Source organism: Theobroma cacao, chromosome 3, assembly GCF_053813885.1.
Source record: "Theobroma cacao isolate CCN51 chromosome 3, ASM5381388v1, whole genome shotgun sequence".
NCBI lineage: Eukaryota > Viridiplantae > Streptophyta > Magnoliopsida > Malvales > Malvaceae > Theobroma > Theobroma cacao.
Window position 1 is genome coordinate 2,534,170 of NC_142641.1, and position 12,066 is coordinate 2,546,235.

The 12,066-nt window shown below is 33.0% G+C and overlaps 1 protein-coding gene across 2 annotated transcripts; it reads right to left on the bottom strand.

Moving 5' to 3' along the window:
- Positions 1-6,257: 6,257 nt before the first annotated feature.
- LOC18604120 (NADH dehydrogenase ubiquinone 1 beta subcomplex subunit 10-B-like protein (Complex I subunit NDUFS6)) lies at positions 6,258-11,452 on the bottom strand. Of its 2 annotated transcripts, none has more exons than XM_007036459.3 (3): positions 11,113-11,452; positions 10,687-10,736; positions 6,258-6,529 (listed from the first exon to the last, which is right to left on the bottom strand). In XM_007036459.3, the coding sequence occupies exons 1-2, from the start codon at positions 11,399-11,401 to the stop codon at positions 10,705-10,707; spliced, it is 321 nt and encodes a 106-aa protein (XP_007036521.2). In that variant the 5' UTR covers positions 11,402-11,452; the 3' UTR covers positions 6,258-6,529; positions 10,687-10,704. The 2 variants fall into 2 exon arrangements, with proteins under 2 accessions (XP_007036521.2, XP_017974026.1); XM_018118537.2 differs by having other exon boundaries at positions 10,682-10,736; positions 11,113-11,451.
- Between the last annotated feature and the right edge of the window lie 614 nt (positions 11,453-12,066).

Genomic DNA, 12,066 nt, shown 5'->3' on the forward strand with positions numbered 1-12,066 from the left:
GAATAGAATTTTAATAATTTTTTTACATAATCAGGTTTTTAAACGGATTAGAGTAATTATAAGGTAGTGGGGATGTATTAGGGTTAGGGTTAAGGTAGTAATTTTTAAAAATATTAAGGTAATAAATAGGGTTCGGGTGCTTTATTTTTTATAGGGTTATAGTTCGGATACCTCAAAATTAACGAATACCCTACTTATTGACAACCCTAACTGTTATTATGTATTATTGTGATTGATCTTCGTCATGAGGATTATTAACATGTATTAATTTTTAATATTAATAAAATTTTATTTTGATTGAGAAAAAAAACCCTTTACTCAAAATTAAGTGTTTTGGCTAATTAATGAACAATTTATTAAAAATGAATCCTAAAAATATTTTTTTTTAAAAAAGAAAGACCCATATAGCTAACTCTTGAAGTTAATATCAACCTAAACTTCAAAAAATGTAATCAAAATTCTTAATTCTCACTCTATTCTTGGTCCATTAGTCTATTGGAAGTGCATGTCAGTGCCAAATAAACAATAATTTTGTTATTAAATTTTGCTTATTACCATTCATTTCCATTATTGAAGGAAAAATTTTGGTATAGTTATATTATATTATTGCATTCAATAGATGAAGTATGTTACTGATCATTTGCACCCATTAAGCCTCACATTCAAATTGCTGGGAAAAGTAAAACCAAGAATTAGAGCACCAAACCTTTAGCATATAGGTTTCCTTTTTCCCTTCCCCTTTTTTCTTTCCACCTTTTCTTAAATTAAAAAAGAAAAACCAATTAAATATGCCTTGTCAAAAGATGAAGGTGACCAATCATCAAAATTCAAACACAAATGTAAGAAAATCATCCTTTCCAAATTGTAGGCCATAAATATTATTGTTGCATCACATGTGGTTGGTTTCAAGTTTCAACCCTCTTCCTATTTTAATCATTCACTTGTATATGTGAGATGGACTTGTCAATTGCATAGTCTCTGGACAATCCTTGCTTGCCAATTTCTCATTTCCTTTTTCAACCAAAAAAGTATATATATATATATATATATTTACATATTTATGTATTTATGTTTGATGAGTTTTAGTTTGGTTAGGGTAATAGCCACACGTAATGATACATGCATATATCTTTTAAAGAATATAATTTAAATTTTTCGCCATTTAAGGTAAAATAAATCTTTTCACAAACAAGTGAGCCCTCCGTCCACATTCCTAGTGGTCCAAAAACTCATTTTTGTCAGAAAAATTAAAATCTTAAGTCAATTTCAGTGAGAATGACATAATATAATATAAATATATAAATACATATGCATACGTATGTCCTACTAATTTTGGCATTTATATAATATGGTCTGGAGAAGGTTCAACTCCTTGTGGAAATAAAATTTCGACTTGTCAACCTCAATATTGTTTTGTCCCTTTGATTTTTCTTTCTTCATATTTTTGTACTTCATTTTATTTTAGTATGATACTTAAAAAAGTTTTTAAATTATTTAAAAAATTTTAAATAAATCTTTATTTTTCTATTGTGTTCAATCAAATCTTTATATTTTTATTTTGATTTAAATAAACTCTTATGACTAATGGATAATTAATTGTCACCAATCAAAATGCTAATTATCATTTTATATCCATGTGGTGCTGACGTGGTACTAATATAGAGAGTGAAAAATGTAATATGATTATGTTATTCTGTCACATCAACATACCATGTTATGATCCATTATAATATGTTAAGATTATCATGTTAATTCTATATAAGCATTACGTAGTATAAAATGATAAGTGACATTTTGACAAATTCACACATTAATTATAAGAATTTATTTGATTTAAAATAAAAATATAAAAACTTAATTGAACGAAATAAAAATAAAAATACTTATTTAAATTTTTTAAAATAATTTAGAGGTTTTTTTAGATATTATACTCTTTATTTTTTTTTTTTTTATCATTTTTGTGCCAAAGAGAAAAAGGAAAGAAACAAGGAAGGCAATAAAACTGTTGTTGCCCTCTTTTCTCTTCTTTTGGACGGGTTACCTAGCTGGGTCAGACCTTATCCAACAAATCGTGGTTGCAGCGAAGGGTTCAATTCTGCCCAGCCTGAGGCTCATTTGGCACCACAGCTCTCAGTGTAAATACGGGCCAGGCGATTGCAACTGCATTCATGGCAGATTTCCCGGAGCCAGCCCACATTCTTTCTGGCCAAAGGTCTTGACTCGGCGAGGAAACCATCCAAATGGGGAATTTCATCTTTCCTTTTCAATGCTACATATTTTTTCAAACTTAATGGAAAACACAATCATTCAATTCACAGCAAAAGATGACCTAAACATTAACATCATATATATATATATACTGAATATCGATTTTAGTAAACCTATCTACTAAATTATTAATATTTTGAGAAATATGTCAGATTTGTCACTTTTTTAATGAAATTTTAAGCTTTCAGTACATGAAATACGAAATTCTCAACCTATACAGAATGTTATGAGGATTTAAAACTTAACGTATTGCATTTCAAGAATCACTCTAAATTATTAAATAGTAAGAATTCACTCATTATTTAATTTTGTTAAAATTAGCATTGAGTTAATTATTAATTTTGTTAAGAACATGAGCGAAAACAATACCGTGCAATGCTTGAAAATACATTTCTCATTAATTAGAAGCTTGAATTGAGACACAAACTTATATTTTGAGAATACCCTTTTACACTTGTGTTTTTAACTCAAAGATCATGGAATATGAAATATACATCTCTCATAAAAATTATATTATAGCATATCAAGAGCGTAAATTTAACTCAAAGATCTCACTTGTTAATTGGTTTCGAGATTGAAACAACTAATTTTAAGAGAACTCCAAAATTGATATCATGGAACATGAAATATGCCACCTCGATAAAATTCTTGCAATGATACAACAAAATAACATATACAAAATGTAAATAATAAAAATACCAATAAGACTAAACTTAAACTTATAAACCTCACATGTAATGACAGATGGAAAAAAGGAATTGCAAATGGAGAAGCTTGTTTAGTTAAATTAGAGTATGACTCAAACGTTGCATATAAGTCAAATATAAGACACTCACATATGCAGTTCATACAGAGTTCATATCTTTACAATTCATATGAGCAATTTAAGACTCTTTTTGAAAATATTATTTAATCTTTCTAAGCACTCTTTCAAAGCGAACGTGGTTAAGGGAGGAACCCCATTTAAGACCTCCCTTTTTAAGTATGTTATAGGCATTGAGAGGTGAAATTTACTTAGTTAATAAATGAAAATGGAGAGAAAGAAAAAGCCATGAAATACCCCGAAGGGATAATGAGGGTGAAATCATGAGCATGCATGCACCTCTTTAGAAGAGAGAATCCGAATCCAAGCACCTAGGAGAAGGACAAATGCTAAAACCTTCACAACTCACAGCCGTACCCCTAACCCTAAGCCTTCTCGTAACTCAAACAAAGTCATGTCACTCAAAAGGCAACATCTTTTCCAGTCATCTTTCCCTTCCCTTTCCTCCCTTCCAAACATGGGAAACATTTTTTTAAGTCTCCAACACTTCACAAAACCCCAGGGACGGAGAAGAGACAAAACCAACACCAATACTTTGAGGTTTCAAAACGAGAGGAAGACCATCCATATTGAACCAATGTTGGGGAGGGAATCAAACGGCTGGGGTTTCATTTGGGGGTGGTTTGGCTCAATGCTGTGGACAAAGGGTGTATCAGGGAAAACCCTTTTGGGCTTTGATAACTGTCTCGGTTGTCTTCTTGCATGAAAAAGAAGGAAAAAGGCTGAGAAATCTTTTTGTTTTCCAGCGCTGCAACTGTGAATCTAATGAAGATAATATGGTACGGCTGAATCTCTTCAAAGATTTCATGAACCTCAGACAGCAACGTAGGCTACATGCTAGGAGAGCAAAGACCTTGCTTTTGTATTTGTTTGGATTGTTGTTATTGAAGTGGCGAACAGCTCCATGACAGAATCATTAATTCTTTGTTTAAAAATTAAACATTTTGCTGTAAGTGGTAAGGCGGTTGTTAGCACTTAATTCATTAGTGGATACATAATTTTCTATTTAAAAAGCATGATTCCAATTATAAAAAGAAAAAACAGTTATTAAATTGAATATTTGTTTTAACGTGACATCAGTGACATTATTCTTATTTATTGGTTCCTTCGTCAAGCTTTTCTCATGCCACTCTATAAAATTTTATCTTTATACGTTACTGAAAGTATTTAGGTGATAATAATTTTTATAAAAATATTAATTGATTTTAAATTAAATATTTATTTAAAATTTAACGAGGATGACGGTAAATGTAGTTTAAAGTCATTTCAAGAATAGGTAAATTTATTTTTATTTAAAATTCCTTTTCACAATGTGATTGACAGAATGACAGCAATTTTGCTAAATAATTGACCAATACCTATTGAAAAGAAAGGAGAAAAATCCACACAAATGAAACATCAGTCATAAACCACAAACAGGACTGAAATTAAAGGGGCATGCATCAGGATGATGCATTGCTTTTGTATGGTAAATAAATATCTGATGCAGATGGAGATTGGGTCATAGGGTAAATTTTTTTGTTTTGGACAGTTTCAAGTATGTCCTTTGTTGAACTGTGCCTCACTTTGTGGAATAATTCCACGATCAAGACTTGTTAATAATTTACAGATCTATTAGTTTTCATATGGGATGGTTTCCCTTATAATGTGTTGCATTTTTAACTTTGATTAATTGTTAAAAGTGTTGAAAAAACAATAGAATCCTCGAATGAGATGAAAAAGCTGAATGAGGACAAAAGCTCTTGGAAACCCATATGATTTAACTGGGTCTGGAAAGAAAATGGGAAGATTCCCCCGAATGCATGCTCTCTGTCAAGGGCCCTTGACTTGGTATCAGACAAAAACCTTTTTGAAGGAGGGCAAGTTGTATTTAAGGAAGCAGCAACAAGGAAGAAAGGACCATCTCTTTCCTTCTTCCTTGAGAGTTTTGAGGAGAAAATAAGTAGAGAGGGGGGCTAAGGAGCTCCTTTCAGTCCAATACAGGGGGCAGAGATGTGGATAGAGCTGCCATCTCATGCATTGGGTTATGCTTAGTGTTTTATTGGAAAGATTTGCCAATATTCATCACCCAAAAAAGAGAGAGAAGATTATGAATGTTGAGTTTAGCCCGATGCATGGTGTGGGAGCAACTCCTTCCACATACTTTGCCCACCCATTGGACTGAAGGGAGCTCCTGGTTTCATCTCCATGCACTGCACCTGTTTAGGAGAACAAATATTCCCAAAATCCTGTTTTGATCTTGTCTTCGAACTCATCTGCCCTTTTTTTTTTTTCTTCTTTTCTCAATCCTGGCTTAACTTGTAACTTTTTTTCAACTCTTTTCAGGTTTTTATCCAGCTTCGCAGTGACTAAAATGGAGATCAAAGTGCTGTGGAAGTTGGCAGGTTGCAGCTCAGAGAGTAAACTTGACTGAGAGGATTGCCGTGACATTCCAAGAACAAAGCCTCAAGATTAAGAAGTTCCCACTCTTTCCACCATCTTCAGTTGTCCTGCACTGGGCAAAACTTGCAGATGCTGCAAGCTGACCATACAGGACAGCACAGAAGTTGCTTTAGTAGTCTTTGTTCTGAGCATTCCCTTCAGCCGTAAAAACTCCAGTTTAAACACTGGGTATTCATTTCTTATTGTGACTTGTAAGCATTATGTATACCAAAGACGAGCCTTTTTCTTGCTAAGGTCTACTTCTTCCAAAGGCAACTCAGATTTTCTTAGTCCTTTTTTAAATCAAAGAGACAAGGTTTCCAGATGGGAGGCAAGTCCCAAACATTAAAAACGAATTGCTAAGGAACTTAGAAAACCAAGCATTGGGAAATTAATTTGACAAGTCCCATTAGAGAACAAAGATCTGTCATTGTAGAGGTTTTACCAAAAGACCCTGTTTCCAATGGCACAAGGCCAAATGATATCTGCAAACCTGGTCAAACTGCATGTTGGACAAGAAAAATGAAATAGGAGAGAGAAGCATCAAAGATTCCAAGCCATTAGATGGCATAATATGAGTTGAAGCTGCATCTGAATTTGGAGTCGGTACAACAGTTGAGAATCTAGAAGTCAAGCCCTCCAAAACTCAAAATAGGCAGAAAAAGACAACTTGTCTTTCAACTCCTTCACATCAGCAATCAAACTGGATATGAAAACTACAAATCCCTTATCAATAAGGTATATATTTCAAGCAGGAAATGACAAGAAACTTATTTCATTATCTCATGTACTGTTATGGATAGACTCGCCCAAGTAATAGCATGACTAACAAGAAAGGCAAAGGAAAAGGAAAAAAAAAAAGGGTTAACATGGAGAAAAGAAAAATGATAAAGAGATCATCCTGTCCTGTTCATTATATGAGTCTTACAATGCAAACAACAATAATAACAATGTAAGTAGACAGTTATTCAAATCCCTCGTTTTATGCATTCCTTCACTGGCCCGAAATTCAGTCCCCTGCAAGAGTGAAGCACAACATTAATTCTATTGTACCAAGGTGAATTTTGCACCCTGTTTCTAGCAAGATGCATAATAAGTCATATTGACACGCATAGAGATTGATTTGAATAATTGTGAAGACAGCCTTCAGATCAGAAATACGCAACTCAGAAGTCACACCACATAAAAAGATAATGAAGACGGAATAAACCATATAATTCAGAAAATTAAAAGGAGAGAGAGAAAAAGTCTTATTCATGTTGAAATGAAAGAAACTGAACCACAACCACATGAAGCTAAAACCAAAGTACTGTTCTTTTATTTATTTATCTATTACACGCTTTCATTGCCCGGAAAATCTAAATATCATGTCACATCATAGGCCTCACGCTGGAGCAGAGCGTTCATATCAACTCTTATCAAAATCTTATTGATATAAACCTCCTTAATACAAATATTTAGATATCCCATCCCATCATTGCTTTATTGCATTTAGAAAACCACAAGGTACCAACAACTTTCATTTTCAAAAAAAATAATAAACAAACTGTGAAGCAAATGGATTAGTTTAGACCTTAAATCATGAAAACTATGATGGCCACTATGCAAAATAAATTTTTATGTAAACTCCCTTAGAAAGAATATCTCTCCACCACACTTTCAACTTTCAAAGTATACAGCAAATCGACAACTGTCCTATGAATGCACTCAATTGATAATAAGGTAAACTGCCTAAGAAATCCAGGAACAATTACTCTTGGAAGACAACTTGTCATCACGATCTTCATTAAAAACCTATGAAAGTATTTTCGAATGCATTAACTTAGTTCCATATGCCAGCCTACACGGCCTAAAATGGCCCATTTCTCTACTTAAAAAAAAATCCTTGCATTAAAGTTGGAAGCACTAAAATCTTTTAAGATTGTGCAAAAATTTTTTAAAATTCTAGTTCTCTATTAACAAAAAGGATGGAGGAATCAAAACACAGCCCCAAAAGAAATCTTCACAAAATGAAATGGGGATGAAAGGGAACAACAAATATCAGTCAGGTATCCTCGCCAAGTTCTTGCCCTAAAAATGGTTTTAATTTTTACCATAAATTAATGAGCCTTATCATGGATAAAAAAAGAAGTTGAAACCATATATCAATGAGCATTATCCTGGATGAAAGGGACAGAATAAAATAATAGAGAGATCTATTTACTTATTACATTACGCAAAAGTAAAGGTCACAATAAAAGCTTAAGCTCTACTTGATTGTTATTTTTTGTATATGTTTTTTGCTTCCAAAAACAAAATGCAAAAAATGCATTAAGATATAAAAACAAAATTTTAAACTTAAAAATTTATTTTTAAAGATAACAGAATACATGATTTACTTTATATAGAACAATTATGTTTGGAAAAGTTTTACATCTTAGCTATTTGCTAATCTTTAATTAAATATTATTATGCTTTTTACTAATTGTTTTCATTTTACAGCAACATTGAAGGAAACAAGTAAATAACAAAAAGCAAGTAGTAAAAGTGATAACCATATCGAACTTAATTTTTACTAGCAAAAACTAAAAATTTAAGCTATAAAGAGCACCCAGCGTCTTACGTGTAACAAAAGGAAAAAAAAAAAGCCTTCTGTCAGTACCCAGCATCATAGGTATTTTTATAAATTTCTTCTGCAGCATAGTTATCTTACATACCATATGAAGCTGATCTTAAAGGGGATATATTTAAAAGAAATATACAAAATGAAAAGAAATAGTAAACAAAAACAGAAACAGATGTTTCTAACTTAGAATGCACTTTATAAACCACCTTGAATTTGGAGCTAATCATCAAGCCTCTATCAATTAGCGTGATAACAGATGCAAAAAAAAAAAAAAAAAAAAGGTAGATGCACCAAAGTAGATGAAAATGTACATTCAGACTTCAGCAACATAGACAAAAGTAAGATTTTTTTCCCGTTTCCCTTCTTAGTCCTTTAGTTTATATTTCAGAAAAATCTTAGTTAATCATTCTTCAGGCTTAGAAATTTAATCCAAAAGCATGCACTCAAAAAAGGAAAGAAATATTAATCTAACAGCAACATTAAGCAAACATATTGGAACACATACATCAAAATTATGAAGGATAATTCTCTAATACTTCTCCTTTCATCATCACAAAAGGGGAGCTCTTGGAGTTTCAAACTATAGGCATATTAGCTCCAATCCGGACACATTAACAGAAACTATCACTTCATTTTAAGTTCAAGCCTACTAAATAACACGCCAAATTAAAATAGCTGCAAATTCAAAACTAACTAAAAGTTTTCGCAATCACCTAAGCTCCTTCCTCACAACAACTACATTGCAACACATAAATGATGTATTTTGATGCACCAACCTATACCTTTTGTGTTCAATTGTATATCTTCACACACACAACAAGATTATACAACTTAACTGAAATCATCAATATGAAGTTTAGGTCAAACACAACAAAATGTATTTTTTTTTCATTCCCAGCCCATATCTACATAATTCAAAAATGAAAGATTCTGCAACCACGTTGAAATTATGATTCTTGCTTTAATTTTTTAATTTTAATACTGCTTCAACTCAACAATTTTCTCCGAATTGGCAGATGCACAAGTCTAATTTGCATATGACACCAACTCCACCTTTTTGTGGGAAAAAAAAAAGCATTTACTTTTCTAAGTCTAACATATCCTCTTAGAATTACTAGATAACAGTCTTAAGATCATCTTTCAATTTCACTCCTGTTCTTAATATAAAATCTAGTTTCAAAATTCCCCAACATTTAAGTCATAGTAGTATTTTCTCTAACAGCCAGCCTATTATATTTTCCATTTAAGATGGTAACTTCTACAATGACAACACTCAGTTGCGATAGTTCATTTTATCCAAACTACCCCGATACATGAATGAAACTGTCCTTCAAGCAGATAATTTCAACTTTATGAATCTCTTTGCCTTCAATTTGCACTCTCCCATTTCTATTCTCAATTTTAGAGTAACCACATTCCTTGTAACCTAACTGAATTCTAATCAATGGAAACCTCATGAAGTCTAAGGTGCTACTCTATCTTTTCACCTTTATCTCATCAAACAATACTGCAGCATGAGAAAAAGGCATGCCAAGAAAAACGCTGTATTCACCTAATAATTAAAATTCATCCAAAAATAACACATAAAGCATCACATTACACATTATATATACACCACTCCGCCAAAATTTTCTTGAAAGTGAATTCCAAGTTACTCAGTGCTTCGGTCAAACCCACCAGACAAATTTGTGCTCCTAATGCTTAAACCATACTGATTAAACCATTCCAAGTGGATGCCACAGTTATTACACCCATGTGGTGTTCCACAAAGACTCCATCATAATTAGGAACTCAGTGACCTTGAAAAGTAATAAAAGACATAGCAGGTTTCTGAGCTTATATGGTTCACTGGCCTTACAATCTTAGGCTTAGTAATGCTTTGTCTCCTTGCAAGATGATAAAAAGTTCCTAATCATTTGGCACCCAACTGATTGCACAAGTTAATTGCAGGAACCCTTAAACCCCCTAATCCACCCCAAAATAAATAATTAAATAAAACTCAGCAATTATGTTTAAGTGGGTGAACAGCTTTATAGCTGTAGTTTCGTCATTCGTAATAGCCCTCTTCATCTCTTTTGAATATTCATGCTGAAAAAGCTTATCACCAGAGCAAACTTATCAATAAATCTACAAATTAAGTAGCTTTTCCATATAATCCAGTCGCAGTTCTTTCCTTCTCAGTGCAAATCCAAAAACATACCATTGTTCCCAACTCTCACCAACATAACCAACAAAAAAGTCGATGCAAAGAGCTAAATTTCAGTGATTTCCATAGAGTTTTTGCCATCAAATAAGCTTAAACTATTCTTTTTCTACCTTTTTTGCACAATCTCATATGTTTGTCCACCATATTGACTTCCAAAAACTTTCCATAACTTCATATCACAGGCATAATTACGGCTACCTGACTCAGTTAACTTGTTTTATGCTTTTTTTAACAAATTTATTAGATTCAACCAAACAGTTCCACACACAAACAACAACAAAAAAAAGGCAGGAAATGATTTCATTGAACTAAAAAATTGTTCAGTAGATAGTTCAATGAATAAAAGGCCTGAGAATACCTTACATAAGTGAATGCAGCCTCTCAGTCCGACTCAACCTCCTCAACTTTCGGACCTAAAACCCCAAATCATCAAGACAGAATTAAAACAGTTCAGCTATTTGTTCGGCAAACAACATGTGACTAATCTGCAAACAATGCCCCATGTTTCGTTGCTTTTACTACTTGCTTTGTTTTTTGCTTCCTCAAAAATGCTACAAAGTAAAAGAAACGATTTCTATTCGATTGAAAACTAATGAACTAGTTAAATCATAACCCATTACCAATTGTAAAATCATACGTTCACTTAGTCCAAAAAAATTACGCCTTTTTCAAATTCCAGATTTCCTTCCAAGGAACAAAAAGCAAGCAATAAAAGTAACCACCAAAGGAGCTTAAAGTAAAAAGTTTATATAAAAAAAGTATAAAGAGGAAAAAAAAAAGGATTAAGACCGTGGAGGGAAGGGTGGCGGCCTTCCTTGCCCCAACCGATGCCGCGGGTGGCGTCGAGGTACTGGCGAACGAGGTGGCGGCACTTCTGGAGATGGTTGACTCCTTCGATGCGGTAACACCACCTCACCTTGTCTCGGAGGATCTTCGCCTTCTCTATGTCGATCCATTTCTCTCGAACTATATGCTCCCTCATTTCCAGCATCGCCACCGGGTCCTTGTAGGGATTGGCCGGGTCGAAGTCATCCGGCGCCGTTTCATCGAACTCTGGGACTCCCTTCTTCCTCCCCATTTTCCACTCTGCCTCTCTTTTCCTCACTCTGCTCTTCTTTGCGCTGTGGTCCGTTTTAGTCGTGTGGCGATTTTGGGCTTTGGAAGTTGGGTCTTGTGTTTTGTTGTCCATCGGCCTAAATCTGATTTTGATTTAGTTTAAGGCCCGAGATAAGAAATCCAATTCTTTTTTAGAAAGAACTAAAAATAGTACATTTTTATCAAAACAATACGTGGAAATGAAATTCTTATAACATCACTATATAAAATTGAAGCACAATCTCTAAGAGGATCTCTATGAAACGTCGTAGTAATAGGATATTGAAAATCAATGTTCGCAAGAAAATCGATCAAATGATTAGATTCGCGATACATATGAATGATACTAACTTATCATTTTTTTCTTTTAAGAGATTTTTAATAGTTAAAGTCAAATTTGAATTAATATTTGATTAATTTGTTTTCATTTAAATCACTTGTATAGCAGTTTTGTTGTTCATAGTTAAAATCACCTTACGACATCCCTTTTCCTATATAAGGGTGGCAATTCCTGTTCGCGTATTTAATCGTATCGTGTCAATATAAGGTATTAATGATTATTTGAGTAAACACGAACACGACACGAATAATTATTCGTATCAAAATCTAAAACATATACACGGACATCATTATTAACTACATAACACG